The 21,234-nt window shown below is 37.0% G+C and overlaps 1 protein-coding gene and 1 long non-coding RNA gene across 8 annotated transcripts in view; one reads left to right on the top strand and one right to left on the bottom strand.

The window, feature by feature from the left end:
- The window catches only part of R3hcc1l (R3H domain and coiled-coil containing 1 like), a 75,305-nt gene that overhangs the window by 19,134 nt on the left and 34,937 nt on the right, over nt 1-21,234 (bottom strand). For 4 of the 5 annotated variants that reach the window (XR_004123594.1, XR_004123595.1, XM_031390363.1 and 1 more), the window contains exon 2: nt 8,210-9,999. Coding sequence is in view for 3 of the 5 variants with exons in the window: in XM_031390363.1 (XP_031246223.1) it covers nt 8,210-9,985 (1,776 nt within the window). In the remaining 2 variants the exon portion in view is untranslated. Of the gene's footprint in view, nt 1-8,209; nt 10,038-21,234 lie in introns of those variants that run through there. The other variant, XM_031390364.1, reaches the window with a different exon arrangement.
- LOC116103860 overlaps nt 9,370-21,234 on the top strand; it is a 26,751-nt gene continuing 14,886 nt past the window's right edge. The window contains exons 1-2 of one of the 3 annotated variants that reach the window (XR_004123598.1): nt 9,370-9,579; nt 9,747-9,921. This is a non-coding gene — a long non-coding RNA (uncharacterized LOC116103860). The remainder of the gene's footprint in view (nt 9,580-9,746; nt 9,922-21,234) is intronic. The other 2 variants (XR_004123596.1, XR_004123597.1) reach the window with 2 other exon arrangements.

The following is a 21,234-nucleotide window of genomic DNA, read 5'->3' as shown; positions in this document are numbered from 1 at the left end:
TTTATAATACTCATTTTTATTGCTATATTATTTTATAAATTTTAAAGAATATGACAAAAAAAGATATTATAAGTATTGAAGGAGGGCTCTGGGAGGAGTGGGAGTACAAAAGGGAAAGAATGTGATTTAATTCTATCTACTTAAAATACATTCTTAAATGTTAACAAATTCAGATAAATTGAAATCATGTAACTTTTCTCATCATAATGCAATAAAAGTTAAGAAAGAAAGGAAGAAAGAAAGAAAGAAAGAAAGAAAGAAAGAAAGAAAATAAAATAAAAAAAAAAAGATGTGGTAGATGCTTGGCATACACAAGTATTAAAAAAAAAAAAATGAGCCCGCCTTTACAGGGCAGGCACCAAATTAGTTCCAATCTGTATAAAACACAGAGCAAGAAGAGACTACTGCTTATTTTTATTTTTTCTAACATGACTAGTAGAAAATTCAAACTTACTGCCAGATATGGTGGCACAAGCTCTTAATCCTCAAACTCTAGAGGCAGGTGAATCTCTGTGAGTTGACCAGCCTGGTCTACATACTAAGTTCCAGGACAGCCAGAGCTATGGTGATACTGTCTCAGGGAAGGAGGGGAGGAGGAAATGAGGGAGGGAGGGAGGAAAATTCAAAGTTACACACATGGTTCATATTTTTATTGCAGACAACTAATCTTAAGTGTTACAGGCTCTGGGGCAATATTTCCTAAAGTCAATATGAAATATTTATATTGTAAGACTTGTATTCTTATAGTTAACAAACAAATGTTTGATGAAAAAAATTAGGTTTATAATTTGATCCATTTTGATGCATCTACAGTAGACCAAAGGAAAGCTTGCAAAAGACTCAGAGCAAATAATTAAAAAATTATCATGTATATATGTGATATATGTATAGGCTGTATGTTCCACAGTACATATGTGGAGGTCAGAGGACAACTCTGTAGAATGCACTTTCTTCTCCAACCTTTATGTGTGCTCTGTGGATCAGACTCACCACGCCAACCTTTATGTGTGCTCTGTGGATCAGACTCACCACGCCAACCTTTATGTGTACTCTGTGGATCAGACTCACCACGCTTACATGACAAGTACTTTTACTGGCTGAGTAACCAGCCACAAACATGGGGAAACTTTTATCAGTGATCTTGTCTTGCTGCTCAGAAAGCCTAAGTGAAACCAAAATATTCTGTCATTTATTTAACATGCTTCCACAGACTATTCAACTAGTAAACTTCTTCAAAATATGGGCTTGAAGATTCTTATTGTCCTAGTTGTCTGGCCAGCTATAAAATATAGATTGACCCTCTGTGGCATAATTATCCAAATCTATTTACAGAAGATATTTATAAAATAAAGGATAGTGGGAAGTTAAAAAAAAAATCTGCAGGCTCTTTAATTCTTCATTGTTTAAGATACAAAAGGAAAAAGAAAAGATTTGATTTATTCTCTAGAGATAAAAGAATTAAAACATGCTACATTATTTTGGGAGAGTTATCTACAGCTTTGTCAGACGAGCTGCTATTATCCTGAATTCTGAGTGTAGACAGAGAATTATGTCACAGAGAGACCAAAAGGATATCCCTATGGTTACAAATCAGATTACTGACAAAGTCTGAATCATAATTCCAGTCACCTTGCTGCTAATCTAGCTTTCCATCCAATAAGATTGTAAACGGCCTTACAGTAAATGGAACCAGAAGCAATGCCTGCATCAGTGTTCAGGGTAACACTTTCTGATTAAGGATTTATGGATACAAGCTGTTGTAGGCGGGAGAAAGAAAATATCAATGGCCAAGTTGAAAAGATAACAGAGCTGATGATTTCTTTGCACTCCTATATTCTAATAGGCTACAGATCTTCCAAAGAACATTGCTCACGATAAAGCAGAATAACAGCCTCCTAAAGATGTTCACACCCAGATTCGGAAACTGATAAAACCCACAGCATGTGAATTAAGGAATTAAGGTAGCAGACCCAGATGTGTGAATCAGCTGACTTTAAAATAGTAAAGATTATCTTGGTGGGTCCAGTGCAATAAAAATCATCTTTAAAAGCTGAAGACTTTTAAAAGTCTCGTGGGAGGGGAGGAGGGAGAGAGGGACCGAGGAAGAGAGGGAGGGAGAGAGGAAGGGGAAGCTTTGCAGATAGAAAGGGGGCTGTAACAAGGAATGCAGGGCAGCCTCTTGTAACTGAAAAGGGTTTTTAAAAATAAAATAAATCACCTCCCTTACAGATTCCATTAAAGATCACAGCCTTGTCAATATCCTCATTTAGTCCAAAGGCACCATCTTGGGACTTCTGAGTTCTAGAACTGTAAGATAGTTAATCTGTGTTGTAATCTGAGTTTCTAGACACTAACTACAGCAGCAGCAATACTATACGCTAAATATGTAGCATTCTACTTTTCTTGTCTTACTTTACATTTTTTCTTTCTTTCATGTCACCCTATTAGATTATGCCACATCACAGCCAGAGTCATGCTCAGCAGGCCTACACAGCACACTTTTTTTCATACTATGCTAAGTGCTGATTTGCAAGTAGCTTTATATCTGCCCTTGCATACCTCAAACTTACATTTGTTCTCCATGGACCTACTCAAATCCTGCCCTACACACTCATGGGCCACTTGTATTGTTTTCTGTGCATCTAGCAAGCACTAACCTCATCTGCATTTTCATAGTATTCACTGTATAACATTTTGTACCACAGCCAGACCTCTCTTCCTCTAATCTTACCTTAACCCCCCAAACCATCCATCAGGCATTCAAATGTTTGGATGATCACTTATTGGCTCTGGTACCAGAGAACGAATGGAAGCTTTAGTACTTGCTTGTAAGTTCAATACATGAATCACTTAAGAGACAGGTGAACATGGCAGGCTGACCTTGGCCGTCTTGGAAAGCTGTTATTACAGATATACTAAGAGTCTAAACACATAGTGGGTTGCATTTACAGTTAATAAGAAAACTGGCAAGTTTCTCCTCTTCACCATATGCTTCTAAGACCAGACAAGGAGATACCACCGATAAAGAAGAATGGTAGAAGAAACGACTGGAATAGAAAAACTAAGTCAAAAGAGGAATGCTAACGGTTTTAATTTTTTCAAACTAATCCTGTAGCCTTAAGTCAAGTACTGAAATAATATTCACTGACAACAGCTATACAAGAAATCTTGCAAAGATAATACAATTGACATTCATTGTCATTTTGCTTCTGAATTTCTCTAGAACCCAAAACAATTTTTTTCCTTATGCTACTTTGAGTTATCTAGAGTCTTACATCATATCCAAGGCTGGTCTACCGCAACACAAGTTACTTTGTTTCTACTTTTGAGGATATTACCCTTGCCCATCTATCCCTTTCAGCAACCAAGCAAAAGAAACATGTACTTCTGAAATTTGACATCTGACTCAAACCCGCTGCTTTAAGAAGAAAGCTCATTTTAATCCAAGCGAGCAGTATAATAGCTATTTAGTTTTATGTTTTATCTGGTTCCCAGTATCCCTGGCATCGCTTCGGTTTTTCCTTAGTCATCTCAGCCTTTGGGCAATCTATACAAAGATCTGTACGTGACTACTCATTAGCATTCTCATTCCCTGTCTCCATTCTAGGCCTCATACAAATGTCCATCTTCTCATACTTCTGAGTTCCTCCATTTGAATAGAGTTACACTATCTAGGATCATTTCAGCAGTCTGGCCTACAGCTAGGTACTCCTTTCTTAAACCTAGCAACAGAATAACTCATCAGTGTTTTTAATATAAATTATAAAGTTAATTAAAACCCAAGTGTGTGCAAAATCGAATGTTCCTAAAAGTATACTTTGTCTTTAACCAGCTTTCAACATAAATGGATCTTTAATTTTGGAGATGTTGCTGTTGTCTGTTTATTTCTGACAAGGGCAAAGAAGTTGATTTTTTGCCAGCCCTTGCCTTTCCCCCTGCCAGTGTCCTTGAAGATACAATGAACCGAATGGAATAAACACTGTGAGTCAGGTCACTATCACATCTCCATCTGCCCCAACCACAGCTCATATAAACATCATACAGAGTTTGCTGAACAAAGCACACTCAAGCACAGAACTGAGAACACCATGAATCTGATGCTTCAGAAAAGAATCTCAAATGAGAAAGCCTCCTATGCTGACAACACAGACTCAGAGCTGTTTTCTTCAGTTTTGAATCAGATCAGAATTAACATGTTAATGGCTTATACATCACTCAAGAATTCTAACAACACTCAAAATGGGAGATTTTTTTAAATTTAGGAATGACCTGGTTTAAAACAACAGCAATGGAAAGGGATATATTTAATGCTCCTGCTTTTTATTGTGAACCAGGGATCTCTAGTCACCATGACTAACAGACTGAACAAGGCAGATGATTCAACCAAGTGAACCTTTGGATGGCTGGAGTGATCATGGTAGAACACACACTGGAAGAAGTCTCTACAAATTCCCACTCAGGCAGTCAATAACCTGTCAGTTCAGAAAGTTTTTATAAAAATACAAATTATAAAATCTGTTAAGATGAGCTAGAACTAATAAAAGACACTGTGAGAATAGAAACTGTAATAAAGACATAGAAAGTGTATACTTTATTAAGAGGGACAAGAGGAAGTTAGGAACTCAGAACAATATGGAAAAAGGAACTGTCATCTTAACTCTATTCCTCACCAAAATGAAACTGTTCTTAACCTTGGGAGATCTCATCTTTTTAGTCACTGTGTCATTCATCAGACAATCAAATAATATCAGTATATCTCTTGTGTGGCTTTTCAGTCATTAATTTTTTTTCTGGCCCCTCTTACTCCAGCCCTGCTCCAGCCATATTTTTATTTCATATATGTGGGTATACTGTCACTGTCTTCAGACACAGCACAAGACAGCACTGGATACCCATTATAGATGGTTGTGAGCCACCATGTGGTTGCTGGGAATTGAACTCAGGACCTCTGAAAGAACAGTAGGTGCTCTTAACCACTGAGCCATCTCTCCAGCCCCATTGATTTAAATTAATTACCCATCAGAATGCTATGTGGCTATAAGATCATATAATTATATATTTTCTCTCTCAGTAAAATACAATTTTAGAACATAGCCAACATATAGCACGATGCCTTTAATATAGTAGTAAAAGTAACATCTTGCTATTTGCAGTTTATATGTCTGAACGGAGGGTTTTGATTGTTTATTTTTGTTTTTTTCTAACTTGGGTTATAGGAGGGAGACAGTGAATGTTAAAATGCCAATTAATGCACTGAGTGGAAATGGGTGCAACTTCTTTGCTTTGGTCCTCAATTCTAATGGTTATGAAATGGCAATGGCTTTCTATAACAAAAAGACCAAAACGGTAGACTACCTACCTATTTATTTCTATGCAAAAACTTAAAGACTAGATATAGCCAATGAAAGTACCCACGGACAACATGCATCAACAACATTAGTGATGTTCTGTTGGTGCTTCACCTGCTCTATCCATAAGTCTGCTGGCCAAAACAGGAGGTGGCAGGGGCTATGCAAGTTTTGTTTGTTGATATTTTCCTGGGAAACAGCTAATTTCTAGAGAGAGAACTAGAGACATGCCAACATTCTCTCCTTTATTGGTTACTTGTTTAAATTACTAGGTGGGTGCCCATATCCTGGCTTTAGAAGATAAAATGCAATTGCCAAGTGGTGGTGGTGCATGCCTTTAATTAAAGCACTTGGGAGGCAAGGCAGGCAAATCTCCAAGTCTGAGGCCATCTTGGTCTACAGAGTACATTCTAGAATAGCCAGGGCTACAGAGCAAAACCCTATCTTGAAAAACAAACAAACAAAAAATAAAAATAGAAGATAAAATGTGATCTTTGACAATGCATTAAGGGTTGCAGTTCTAGAGCTCACTCATGACTTAACTATGTTCTAGTTTCCTTTGACCAGTTTTAGAGGTTCAAATGTCATTTATCAATCAAAGCTTGCCGTACTCTACTTCACAGCATATCTTCTTGCCTATTAGAAACATTAGGTATGCTACTACGTCTAGTCTTTATCAACAAATAAGTAGGCCAACTGGGAAAAAAGCCAAAGTCTTCTGTTGGAAAACTTTCAAGATATATAAGCACTATAGTTCTGCATTTAATAAAGTATGTTTTAGTAATATAAATAATAAAGTAAGATATTAGACTTGTGGCATCCTTCAAAAAACCATTATAGAATTGAGTCTACTGTACCCACAGCCTATCAGATTCATTCTATTTTCACCCATCCTCATCCTTAACACAGTCCCACTCTTCCTTAAGTACTGCTAAAGACATGCAAGCACTAGCTGTCTTCAGGTCAAAGCACTACATATCACATTTTCTTGGCAGCCCCAGCATTTAGTCAGCCAGTAGTTTCTGACTATGTGACCATGCTTCTCAAAACACTTGGTTGCTGCCTAAAGGCTTTTGTACCTAGATGTGAAACATCCAGTTGCATGCATGGATACCCCCCTTCCAAAATACAAATGCAACAAATCCCAAAGAATCTGAATACTGACAATGATGTTTTCAAAGTTGGTAGAGGCAAACTTAAAAAAGACAGCACTTGAATTCTACCTGACCATGCCCACCCTTCCAGTTACTAAGACTGCCATGTGTGCACAGCTGCCTTCTGCAAGGGGTTACTCTTTCTCTCCCCGTCTCAAGTCAGCCTTTTGTCAGTTCCTGTTCAACAGTTTTCTTCTCAGACTAAGATTCTTTCCCAATGATCTCAACTGCAGTAAGATCTCTATCATTAGTATTTCCTAACCTGAGATGGGGCTCAAGCTCCTGCTTGATAAGGATCTTATAACTGCCACTGAGGTAGTTCCCCAGTCACATTCTGACAGACATTTAAGGTGTGCAGGCCTCTAGGCAGACACTGTAAAACTTTACATGTTTCAGAATCACTTGAAAAAGTTAAGAGATACGTTGTTGGGCTAAAGAGTATGCAATTCTAAGAGGTTCCCAGATAACATTTACCCTGCTCGCCCATACACCATACTCTAGGAAGCACATACTGCCATTGTGAACCTGAGTAAGGAAGGCTATAAGTAAATGCACTTAGGAAATTCTGATTTAAATTCAAAAGGATCATGGGTGTTCACTCACAAGTACTCTCCCTTATGTATTTCATTCTATGGAACGTGTAAGATGTTTCCTGACTTGGTATCAGGAAGCACTCACTACAGTAATAGTGAAACTGTTTAAGCACCTAAGAATGAAGGAGTGCTTCAGGGTGGAAAGTCGGTTCTGTCCAATATGCTGTCCTCTTTAGTCTTGGGGTCTCTTTCACAGCTGGGTGGTGTTTTTCTATACACCTCGTTTAACTCATCATTATCATTTTAAAAATGACTCAAAACTTTTCAGGTGAAGACATTGTCTGTTAGGAAGAACATAAATGTAAATAAACGCTTCAACTGTCAATGACAGAACAGGACTGAAATCCTGATGTCTCTCCTAAAGGAGAACCACCTGAGAATCATAACAAACCATTTCTCCATTACAGACCAAGGGCGTGTGAACCCACAATAAGAAATGAAAGAGAAAGTGGTTCTCTATTTAAAAATAAACAGTGGTCCTAATTTGTAATAAATAATTTAAATGGCAGAGAGAATAAATGGTAAAATATGCCTTCAAGTCACACATTCTGTAATTATGAACTCTGACTAGTCAGTGCATCGTTATTCACTTACAGTTCCTTACACAGACTCAATAGTCATTTAGTTAAGTCAGTATCAACTTCTTAAAAAATAGCCATATTCATTCATTTCCTTCTCTATTTCTTTCTACAGTTTTCAACAATATTCCAAAATTCTCCAAAAAATAAAAACAAACAAGTTAGAAGTTATTTCCTTCTCCTAAGTGGCTATTGTAAAAATACATGTTGTCAACACAGAAAAATAGTTCGAGGTTCCTGGTCTGTACTTCCTCAATGAGCATCCAGAATCCATTAAATTCATATTTAATCTATTCAATGTAACACCTCTTAGAACTTAGCAATTACAGATACAGCAGGATTATATATATTTTAACTTTTCCATATCAGTTTTTTCTCAATGTATAATCCTATCAGGCTATTACCATTGTAAGAACTCTTAAATTTAATATAAGAAAATGAATGAATATATACAATGTCTAATCAGAAACACTTTAAAATCTAGACTCCCTAATTTATAAACGGTCTAAATATCAAGTAATTTCAAGTGAGCATACCTCTTGTAGAAGACGCGGATCTACACAATCACCATCATCATTAAACATAGATTCCCAGCTTTCCTCCACAGCAATACTTCCTTGTATGTGAGAAGTGTCTGTTGTTTTTAGATCTACAGATGTTTCCACAGATGAGTCAGAAAATGATATGCCACACACTACACTCTCTGAGTTATCTTCCTCATTTGTTTTAAACTCTTCAGCAGTTCTTAGGTTGTGCAAGGCCTCTGTCATCTCCTCAGTGCTATCCAGATCACTGCCCAAGGCACTCTTCAAAAGCACATCTGATGCATTTGACATCCTCAGTTCAGAGTCCAGACAAGTGGTAATATTACTATCAGCAGCCTTGCTTATGGGTAAAGAGGAAGCACAATCTGACACACTTCCTATCAACCTTCCTGTTGACTCTGTAAAACCAGATGCACTACTTTCAGCATAAATATCTGAGCAAGCACTTAGGCTGCTAATGTTTTCAGAGTCATTCTTACTCTTAGCTGTATCAAGTGGGGCTACATCTGCACTCATTTCTATATAATCTGAGAAATTTCTTGTGTTGTCACTACTCTCACCAGATTCTCCGACTGCAACTGTACAAGGGCTGCCTCCAGTTATAGGGTCACAAACTGTACCTGCAATGCCCACCATACATGCCTTACTGGTACTGTCACATACATTCCTAAATCCATTATCTGTGTCAATTTCATGAACAAGGACCGCTGTATCAGAAGGTTCAGACTTTACACATAACTCATCAGCAGAGCTGTCACTCTCACATTCTCTAGTCACTGCTGGATCAATAATGCCATTTGTGCTCTCTAATTTACTGACTATAGCCATTTTAAGAGAAACGTTATTCATAGTCTCAGGAATAGAATCTACACCTTTTTGACCCAGGACAGACTCTGTACTGTTGACTGTACCCTCACTCTCAGCTTCAAAGTCTACAAAAGTTGAATCGACATCATCATCTGGACCTCCAGAAACAGAGACTGCAGAGATGTTCCCAGGACTGTGTTTGGACACTCCATCTGATGTTTCCATACTGCATGGTACAGTTTCAGAATCAGAACTTAGTGTTACTGGCATAGCCATACCATCTTGTTTTAGCAGAGTGGTAACAACTTGAGGAAATTGGGTGACTAGCTCTGTAACTTCAGCCCCAGTTACAATGCTGCTTTCCAAATTTCTATTTACAAAAGTTTCCCCACTGAAATCACAGAGTTCCACATTCTGGAATGGTCTGTTTGGAACTTGAGCAGCACTGACTTCTGAGGAAGACTGCGATGGAGACACCCCACAGTGTCCTGTTGCTCCTGCGGTCTGAACTTCCAAACACTCTATCTTCTTTGGTTTAAGAAGTCTTCGTAAAGGTATACTAGATATAACCCCAGTGTCGGGAGCTCTGTGTTGATGTTCTTGGGATAAGGCTTCTATGGATTCTTCAGTTCCTTTCTTAGAACAAGCCTTCTCTTTATTCTTTTTTTGTGGGCACCCATCTTTCCTTAATTTTGATGAAGATCTCTTTCCTTCCCTACAGTCAACATCCTTTCTGTCAGAATGACCTGCACCTAGTCTTTGGGCCTCAGGTTTACTTGCAGAGATCTTCTGGGGAAGACAACCTTCTTTTTGTTCTTTTGGCACAAAGGCAGGAGGTCCGTGGCCTTCCTCCTGGTCACCTGATTTGAAGAGAGCTGTTCTCCTTCGAGCTTTAGGTACATAAAGTGCCATGTCAGGCCTTTTGGTTCGAACTCTACATCTCTCTGTTTCTTGCTGCATGGCAACTCTTCAATCTGAAAGAAAATGAAAGAGTTAATAATAAAAGACAAAGAAAAATTCAAAAAATGGTAGGGAGCCTACTAATCTATTTTTTAAAGTATTTTAATTAATCTGTTTTCTTTTTAAGTCAGCAATCATTTACTTAAAAAAACCTGACATAAAATACTTAATCCATTCAGGCATGTCAATAAGGAGAGTAAATTCCCAAAACTCATGAGAGAGATACATCTAGACCTCTCCTCTCCTATGAAATATTTTATTAGTTTTTATTTAGTTAAGTGTATATATGTTACATACATGCATGTGTATGCTTATGCATATAAGCCACTGTGCCATGTGGAGATCAGAGGACACTTGGACAGGAATTGGTTCTCTCCTGTATCACATAACTCCTGGTACTGGAATTCAGATTGCCAAGTTTGGCTGCTGGCCCCTTTACTTGCTGAGCCACCTAGCTAAACTCTCTTTGCTATTTTGAACTTTTAATATCAAGCCTAACACATAGATTTTCTATTATTCTGTTTGTGGAAGAATTTAATTTTTAAAAGGTATATTAACTTATTTGTGTGTATATATGCATGCATACAGATGAACATCACAGTGTGCACATGGAGGTCAGAGTTGGTTCTTTCCTTCCATGATGTGGATTCTGGAGACTGAACTCAGGCTGTCAGTATTGGCAGAAAGCACCTTTACCCACTAAACCATTTTGCTGGCCTAAGAATATTATTTTAATAGTAAGCCAGATTTCAAAAAGGTCTAAATTTCCACTGGAAGAGATGCAATTAACACAGTGTGTCTCAGTTTCAATAGATAAAGCACCTTCTGGTTAGACATGGGCAGATGTGGATCAAGGAACAGAAATAGTAATAATGAGTAGACGTGAATGTAAAAAGAGGGGACTGAAAGGACGGTATGGACTTACATGCCCACAGCCTTTCAAATTTAACATACTTTATATGACAACCACATACACACAATAAGCAAAAAAGCACCCAAAAAATGTCCAACTGACAAAAACTATTGGGATTAATAAAGATCAAAAATGATAAAATTACAACTCATCATTTCTAGAATCTGAAGTGAAATACTAATGGCAACATGAAGGCAGCAGACAATAAACACAACTGTTTGGGAAAAAAACAAAAAACAAACAAACAAAACCTAATAGAAGATTTACTTCTGTAAAATCTACCCAAAGAAGTATCTGAAGGCCTCTATTTCAACCACAGAGTCAAGAAAATGTGATAAAGTTTTTCAAAGCCATACATTCTTAGCATGGAGAGGAAAAATGCCATACTGTGTGTGACTAGAAGAACTAACTGAAGGATGTTTCTTGCCCAAACGGGTTTAAATAAAGCATCACAGCTGATTTATGGCACCTGCCAATTTCTGTACAGTACATTTTTTTATTTTACCATGGATAATTTCAAGCTACCAATATGATACCACTGGACATGGATTTGGGGGAAATTTGTAGAGGCATATACTAGTCTTTCAACCTGGGAACCAGCTGCTCTACAGAAAAGACAACATTTTTGTTCCACATTTCTGTGTGTCTATGTTTCTCCAGAATCAATTGACAGAAATTAAAGGAAGCAACAGTTTTAACTTAATGTAAGAAAAAAACAAAGCAAAGCAAAACAAAACTCTGCATTTCCAGATTTTTTTTCAATGCTATGATCAGGTAACAACCATGTTTCCAGTAAGAAGTAAATACATCTAGATGACTGACATACACTAGAGAAAGCAATACTATTTATAACAAATGTTTAAGTATCTTTTTAAATCATATTACTATCTTTAATCTGTAACTAGACTATTAACCCCCCCAAATTATATACTTTAAAATTATATACTGTAGCGGTTTCCAAAGCAATTTCCTTTCCTTAATGATCATATATCATAATACTGTTTTTAAAATCAGAATAGCAACATAATAAACTTATATTGTCTATTCCCTACCCAAATGCTAAATTCAATTGGGCCATAACAAGCTGTGTGTTGGCAAATTACAAACAAGCTCAACAAGTATATTATCAGAGTGTTGTTGTTTATATCAATGATGTCCACAGTAAGTGACTCCTTTGCTCAAGTGGATAATGACTTTGAATAATGGAAGAGTGTATCTTCATTTTTTAAGGTATTCACAATATAGTAGCTAAAGACATAACACATTTACATTAGTAGTATTTTCATTGTTGTATGTCTAGCCAATCAATAAGTAATCAAGCCCTGATTTATGGCACCTGCCAATCTCTATACAGTAAATATTTTTATTTTTACCATGAATAATTTCAAGCTTCCAATATGATATCATTGGACACGGATTTGGGGGAAATTTGTAAAGGCATATACTAGTCTTTCAACTATAGAGATGTAACATCCACAGCACAGATTATAATGAACGTTATTAAGTAGTTGTTACCGTTTAAAAATTCAACAGATTTAATAGTAAGCGTATGTGCCATACTTCATAGCAATGGCTATTTCAGAATACAAAAATCCTAAAATTCCAATGTTCTGCTTGTGGGCAAGTAGAAGATACTCCAACACAAAACTCACTGTAAGGTTATTTCAGAATAAGTTACAGACCAAAACCAGGAGGTGTATCATTATCTTTTGGACTTTCAAGATTCTGTCAATTTACTATAAAGCTTTCTCAAATTTTCATGAACTTCTTTTGGAACTGTAGGCATGACAGTCCTTTAACAATGGAAGTATGAAGACTTGTCATATACAATTTAAAGAAAAATGTATCTTGGATTTAAAAAATTCCCACCCTGAGGCCTAGGGAGATGACCCAAACAGTGAAGTACTACTTGTCATACAAACATGAGGATCTGCCTTCCGGTCTGAGCCACTGCCCTGAGCAGACATTGGATGCAAACTCTGCAGCTAGTCCCACAACACCCAGAGGAAGATCTACTCCCAAGCACTCTAACGCCCAGGATCATAGGATCAGAGGTGAGGAGGACACAACATCTGCCCCAACACCAGGAGTAACTGGGATCAGCGGGACCCAAGCACCCAGGAACTTTGCCCAACCAGTGGCACAGGTTCCTTCTGGTCTGAGCCTGTGCCCTGAGCAGACCCTGGGTGTGAACTCTGCAGTCATTCCCACAACACCCAGAAGAAGCTCCACTCCCAGATGCTCTAACACACCTGGGATCCCAGAATCCCAGGATCCCAGGAACTTGGTCAAACCAAGATCTCAGGGTCCTAGAGGCAGCTTGACTCCCAGGAGCTCTGACACACATAGGATCTCAGGATCCCAGGATCCCAGGATCCCAGAATCAAAGGATCAGAGAGACAGCTGAACTCTGAGGAGTTCTGACACAACCAGAATCACAGGAGGGACAGGACCCAGTCAGATATTTCGAGGGCAGATAGCACTAGAGATAATCAGATGGCAGGAGGCAAGCATAAGAACATAAGCAACAGAAACCCAGGTTACTTGGCATCATCAGAACCCAATTCTCCCACCAAAGCAAGTCCTGGATATGCCATCACTGGAAAAGCAAGATTCGGATCTAAAAATCACTTCTCATGATGGTGATAGAGGACTTTAAGAAGGTTATAAATTCAACTCCCTTAAAGAAATACAGGAGAACACAGGTAAAGAGCTAGAAGCTCTTAAAGAGGAAACACAAAAATCCCTTAAAGAATTACAGGAAAACACAATCAAACAGGTGAAGGAAATGAACAAACATCATGGAAATATTATTGATAATTTTTCTTGTTGAAATTAGCATTTTCTTAATGTTTAACTTCAAAGAGTTTTTGCTACTTTGAAATTTTTAAAATATACTTACTGATAAAATAATTTCTCTCCTAGAAACACTGATAATCTTTTTTAAGTAAACTGACTGTTAGACAATGTACACAAATATATTCTCTTACTATGTCAAGTGGTATCATATAAGGGCTTTTGAATATGATTCACTTTTAACATTTTATGCTCTTTTACTATGCTTAACTCCCAAAGAATATTTTGTATGTTTTGAAACAATTTAGTATTCAACATTAGATATAGGATCCTTAGTTATGGATTGTATTAAATATTCATTAATGATATTTTTAGGGTATAAAAGGCTATGAATATAAAAGTTGAACAATTTTGTATGTATTATTTGATTCTCAAAATACTCAATATTATTAATGTTTGATGTATAAAATGCATTTAAATAATAAAAAAATTAAGGAAAACAAACAAGCATGAGGATATGAGTTCAAACTTAAGCGCTTATGAAGAAGAAGAAAAAAAAATCCTATATCTCGTGGCCTGCAACCTCAGGGACAGCGAAGCAGACAGAAGGAGCCCAGCCAGTCTAGAAAATAACAAACTCAAGGTAAAGTGAGACCTTGTATGAAATATAAAGAGGAGAGCCACTGACACCTGAGGTCCACCACACATAACTTGTATACATGAACTTCCCATGCAGGGGAAATGACAGCATCTGATTTCTTCACTCAGCTCTTCCTCATGCAGCTTAACTTATTTTAATTTTTTTTAATATTAAAAGGGCTCTTACTAAGTTATTTAAAGAAAATTAGTTATTCTGCATTTTGTAGCTTATTTATTCCAGAAAGACTATCAATATGCAATTCTGTTCAAAATTACATTTTCTAAATGGAATAAGAAGTCAGAGTCCTTTATCATAGAAAGCCAATTACTAAAATATATCTTTGAAACAATTCAAGCTAAATTAGTTTCTCTATAACTTCTGTGCCTTGGGACTACACTTAGTTTAGCACCTTCCCAACTGCCTCTACTGTTTTAAAGTTCTCTTGAGAAAAGAAATGTTAGTAACTTTAAGTACCTCTTTGATCTATCTTTATAAGTCATCAATAATACAAACAAAGCAAGCTTTAACATTTTCACAACAGGTCCACAGCACTTGTCTTATAGTTGTTATCTAAACATACACAGCTCTTCAAAGAGGGCATCAGTCCCTTAAATACTCAATAGACAATTCAACCATTAATTGACTAGACTCAGATTCTAAAACAGTTCAGAGTACCTAATATTTGAAAGAAATTACCTAGAGGGTATGCTTCTAGAACAAATTCTCTAGTGTTCTAGTCCTGTTGGTTCATACAAATGCATCATAAGTAAACCATGTACGTTATCTCAATCTGTGTGTGTTGGGGGGAAGATAGGTAGGTGGGGGGAGGTGAGAATCTCACTGCTTATTTCAGGTTGGCCTATATAGCCTACACTGGTCTCAAACTCAAAATCCTGCCTCAAACCTCTCAAGTGCTGGAATTACAAGCATGTGCCACCATGTCTTCTTGTATCAATTTTTTATTAGAAAAATCTGAACTGAAAAATCCGAACTGAAAACCTAGAGGTAATTTACAAGAGTTAGAAACAGTCTGGCGGTGTTCATTATCCTTTACCTAATTCACCTGCTGTCTGCTGTTACCATCTCTCCATAAGCGCTTTACCACTCACAATCACACATCCCCCTTCTCCTCTCCTACCTCTCTCCCTCCCCAGGGCTGTTTCCCCCCTGAATCATTTGAGACCATTTAGCTAATCTGATGGTTTTAATCTGATCCAAGTTTTATGATCCAGTATTTACCACTCATGCCACAGCACTTTTCTGAAAAAACAAAAATGTATCTTAGCTAAAAACACATATTAAGATTCCCTAAGTTAAAAAAATCACAGCTGCTGTAGTTGGTCAATACAAGAAATTTCCACCTGAAAAAACATTTTCTAAGTTTTCCAAAAATCAAATAAAAGATTACCTTATCTAATACTCCATTTGTAAAAGAAAAAAAGGATATGTCTCCAAAGTTCTATGATGCCTTCACTAGAAACATGTGTCCTTGTTCTGTTCCTTTCTAGAAAATCCCAGAACTGAGATGCAACAATTAATACAATCAGGTGTCTTTTTGTTTTCTTTCTTTTTTATTTTTTAAAACCATGTAACATTCTTTTGAAAAGGAAGCAAGGCACAATTAATTCTCTTGTTAATAAACAAAAATATGAGGTTGAGAGAAGAAAACATTAATTAAACTATTTTGGCAGTAGATTTATTTCATATCTATTTTCTGAAGACTAAGTTTCATTAAATTTGTTAACATTATGAATGTTTTAGATACCATAGTGAGTTCTGACTCTGACATTCTCTTAAGAAATCTACAAAATAAAAGGAAACCTAATGCGGTATGTTTACATAAAGGGTACCCTAACAGACCACAATTCCCATCTATTAAAATGCCAGTGTAACTGCCTTGAACACAAGACTCAGGTAGGCAGAGAGTCGACAAGAGATAACGCACACGAGCAAATTCTCAACAGCCCCACATCATATGGGATTCATTTCACAACAGCTATGGCACTTCAAAACACTGGGAAAATAAGAACACTCTCCAGCTATTTACTTGGCTTGTCTTCTCTGTATATTCAAGTGACATTTGTCTATGGGCTATCAAGGTTACTGTATAACACAGTAGGTTAAAATGTCTTATTTACAAGCTGGGTTTTATTTACAAGCTGGTTCCTAGAAAATTTCATCAGTAGCTGTCAGGGAATAATTTTGAGTAGACATATTTAAAATAATTATTTTTTAATGGCGAAGTTCTGTTTGAGTCTTTCTTCTTGATTCTGTTTGGCAAATAGATTATGTTTAGTGGTGTTGGAATGGAGTTAGGGCAACACCCATGATACATAAGCGCTTTATCACTGACTGTACAATGACTAAAATATCCAAAATAAAAATGAATAAATTTAAGATATAGTACCTGTGCTGCATCTTCTAATTTCACTGTAGCCTTTGCTCTGAACACATAATGTGCACACTCTGCACCAAATACACTATTATGCCATGTGATACTACTGCATGTTATAAACTGTATTTTGACTGTACTACAATGTCTTCTGTTCTTATAGGAACAATGGCTTAAGTGCAGAAAACAAAGTTTTAACTTTCCTATTCTCATTCTTCAATATATATCAAATTACAGTAACTTTGTACTATGTTAGAATGTTTTTTAAAAATGATCGTTTGAGTAACTTGATGTCATTTAAAAAAAAAACAATGAATTTTCTCTTGGGAATCATAATAGAATTTCCATAAACCTAAAACATACTTGTTATTTAGTACTATGTGTTTATGTAAAATGATAGTCTCTTCACTGATGTGGTAGTCTGAATGAGAATGGTCCCTATAGGATAGGCTTACAGGTTTGAATGCTTAGACACCAGGAGTGGTACTATCTGAAAGAATTAGGAGGTCTGGCCTTGTTGGAGGAAGAGTGTGGTGGGTGGGTGGGTGAGCTGGGGTTTCCAAAGCCCAATTCAGTCCCAGAGTCTCTGTCTTCTCCTGTTGCCTACGGATCCAGATGTAGAACTCCGAGCTACATGTCTGCCTGCATGCTGCCATACTCCCTGCCATGAGAACAATGGACTGTAACCCTTGGAACCAGTAAGCAAGCCCCATTTATAAGCTTTCTCTTCTAAGAGCTGCTTTGGTCACAGTGTTTATTCACAGCAATGGAACAGTAATACACCTAACAGTGATAAAATAAATTTATAAATTTTGAGTAACACCAAAGATGCACTATCTCCTGGGATATCAAATATTCTGCCAAGATTTAATTATTTAAAGATCTTTAAGATTACATCTATTTATCTACTGGTGTATGGGAGAAGGCACTTGCTTGCTCCAATGCCCATGGAGGGGTCAGAGGACAACTTGCAGGAATTGATTCTCTTCTATCTTGAGGGTCTCAAGGATTGAATTTAGAGTCATCAAGCTTGGTTGCAGTCACCTTTACTTGCTGAGCCCAACCCCTCTTGAGTCAGAAGACTTAACTCTTTATGTGAAGGCAAGTAAGCATATTTATATGTGTCTGCAAATTTGTTTTGCCTTTAATGAATGGTAGAATGAGAATCATACTGAAGAATTTTTAAAAAATAATTTATAATCCACTACCATTCAATGTATGGTCTGTGTGGTGGTTTGAATATACTTGGCCTAGTGGTACTATAAGGCGGTGTGGCCTTGTTAGAAGAAGTGCATCACTGTGGAGGTGGGGTTTTGAGGTTATAAATAAGCTTAACTCTGGCCAGTTGACTAAGTCTCCTCCTGGCTGCCTTCAGATCAAGATGTAGAACTCTCAGCTTCTAATTCATGTCTCTCTGCATGCTGCCATGCTTCCTGCCATAATGATAATAGACCGAACCTCTGAAACTGTAAGCCAGCCCCAATTAAATGTTTTCTTTTACTTATAAGAGTTGCCTTGATCCTGGTGTCTCTTCATAGCAAGAAAACCCTAGGACAATCTGTATGCATATTTTATATACCTACTGTGGTGGTTTGAATGAGAAATGTCCCACACAGGCTCACAAATTTGAACACATGGTCCCCAGTGAGTACTATTTGAGGTTATGGAAACTTTAGGAGGTGAAGCCCTGCTATAGAAAGTATATCACTGGGGCAGTGTTTGAGTGTCTCCCTATTTCCCATCTGCTCTCTCTGTTTTCAGTTGAGATACAATCTTTCAGCTTGCTGTGGCAGCCACCTACTAACTATGCCCACCCCCTCCCCAGCCACTGTGACCTCTCTCCTAGAGAACCAAAATAAACTCTTTCATAAGTCCCTTTTGGTCATGGTTTTTGATTACAGCAACAAGTTACTAATACATGTATATGATCAGAGTTACAAAAAACTTCTCAGGCAAAAGAGTTTATAAAGCAGAAAACGTTTAAAGAGTTCTGTACTAGTCTATTCTACCTGAGAAACGCTAGGACAACAGAAGACAACACAAAAGGTACTATCAGACTATTACATACTTTGACCATGCTCAGAAAATATCACATGTCTTTTATTTTCCTTTTGTTTGTTTGGTACTAAAGATGGAGTCTGGGGTCCTGTGTATGCTAACACATGCCCTATCAGTGAGATACACCTATACACCTCATTCCTTAATTGTGAGAACCAGCACAGCCCTAATTATAACCTAAAAACACTAAATAAGTATAAAGGAAATACTTCTATTTCTGTAGACTGTTCTTGACAATTTTTTAAAATTAATAGTAGCAAGGGGCTGGGAACACAGTTTAGTTGGTAGAATATTTGCTTGGCATGCATGAGGTCCTGGGACAAGCATTTACATTAACCAAGTGTGGTAGTTCAGCCTGTAATCCCAGCACTTGACAGGTACAGTAGGGAGCTCAGCAGAAGGTCACCCTTGCTTACATAGTGAGTGTCCAGCCAGCCTGGGATACATGAGACTCTGGTTGGTTGGCTTTTGGGTTTTGTTTTGTTTTGTTTTTTAAAGAAAAAGATGTTAGTGTCCACTTTTAATAGGCCATCTTTTAAAAATATTTTCCAGGTACTCTTCTTTCAGTTAGCAATAATTTTTCATGAATGTGTATTTCTAAGGAGGATTATCTACACTGTTACAGGAAATGAAAGAGAAAAAGGATGTCAAAGGACTACTATTTTATACTACAAGCTTCACATTATTTAAATTTGTTACAGCAAACATGCAGTATTTTGTGATTAAAAACAAAAATGACTGGAATTCAAAGACTATTTTAATAAAATAAGATAGTACAATAACCTGGCATAAGAGGACCTTAGGCAATGAACATTTATAAACAGATCTTCACTGGACAGAACTACTATAGGTAAGAAAATGATAAATAGGGAAGAGAGAGAATGCTTTAATATACTTGACAGTACAATAAAACAAGCAGCACATAAATTACTGGATGTTGGGAAGACAGTAGCAAGTGCTACAGAATGCTGAGGCCTCCTTTGGTTTGAGAATAATCTAGGCCTGCGATGACCAATGCGAGTGCACCAAGCATCTGAATATCTCAAGTGTGCTCAGTCTGACCTGAGATGTAACCCTGTGGGGTTTCAAAGGATTGGGGCATGCATGTGTGCAACACACACATACAAACTTAAAATGTCGCATTATTTTTATGTTGATTATATAGCAATGACTGGTTTGGATATATTAGTTTATATAAAACATTAATTTCATGTTTATTTTTACATTTTTCAAAGTAGCTGTTGAATTTAAAAATCATTTACATGGTTCACACTCCTGCCCCATGTCACGCTTCTAATGGAATAGCACTGTTCCAAGATATTTCCATAGTGCTAAAGTCATGAGCTAGTTTTTCCTCTTTATATTGTCAACTTTAGCAACATGGAAACACACCAACTTAACTTGTACATTCAAAATGATTTTTTAAAGTGTTAAATGCAAAAATCTACTCATGTTTCATATATCTCAAAGTAAGACAAGTTACATAACAAGCCCTTGAAATAAAACTGATCATCAACACATTTAGGAACACTGCTTACCACTTCTAAAATAAGAGCTTTTTAAAAAACTTATGTTTGAAACCATGGAGGGCCCTAAATTTAGAACTGTTTCTTTGCACACTCAGAAAGGAACATCCCTGGCTTTACAATACTTTTGAGTATTCTTTATTGTTTTTAATCAACTTATAAACTAGCAAAACTAGAAATGCCAAGGCTCTTCAGTTCAGCAGTATGTACTTCATTTGTAAAGAACTGACTAAAAGTATCTTAAAAATATAGTTAGTATATGTACAAAATGAGATGTCAGATATGAGATACAGCAACTACTCAACAGGTTTCTGGGCTCTAAGATTATTATGTACTTTAAGTTTTCACTATTCTCCCCACACTAATCACTGCTCCTCCTTCCTCAGTTGCAGTCAAATGATAATCACTCAGCTGTCCAAGACACAACTCTAGAAGTCGCTGACCTTGGCATTTTCACAGATTTGCATATAAAGTCTTGTGTAATTTAGCCCCATAGCTACCTACCCCCAAAACTTCCCATCTCCTACTCTAGCTACTCCTAACTTCAGGTTTCATTTGCTATAATTTTGGTACTTCTAGATGTACCAGAACAGTGGTTCTCAACCTGTGGGTCATAACACCTTTTTTGGGGGGATTGGGGGAAGTAACTTGTATATCAGATATTTACATTATGATTCATAACAGCAAAATTATATTATGAAATAGCAATAAAATTAATTTTATGGTTGAGGGTCACCACAGTGTGAGGAACTGTATTAAAGGGTCACAGCATTAAGAAGGTTGAGAGCTGGGACTGGTGAGATGGCTCACCGGGTAAGAACACTGACTGCTCTTCCGAAGGTCTTGAGTTCAAATTCCAGCAACCACATGGTGACTCACAACCACCCATAATGAAATCTGATACCCTCTTCTGTGTACTCATTT

The sequence above is a fragment of the Mastomys coucha genome, unplaced genomic scaffold (assembly GCF_008632895.1).
Source record: "Mastomys coucha isolate ucsf_1 unplaced genomic scaffold, UCSF_Mcou_1 pScaffold21, whole genome shotgun sequence".
NCBI lineage: Eukaryota > Metazoa > Chordata > Mammalia > Rodentia > Muridae > Mastomys > Mastomys coucha.
The sequence above is the reverse complement of the archived record's forward strand: the minus strand, read 5'-3'. Positions and strand labels throughout refer to the sequence as shown.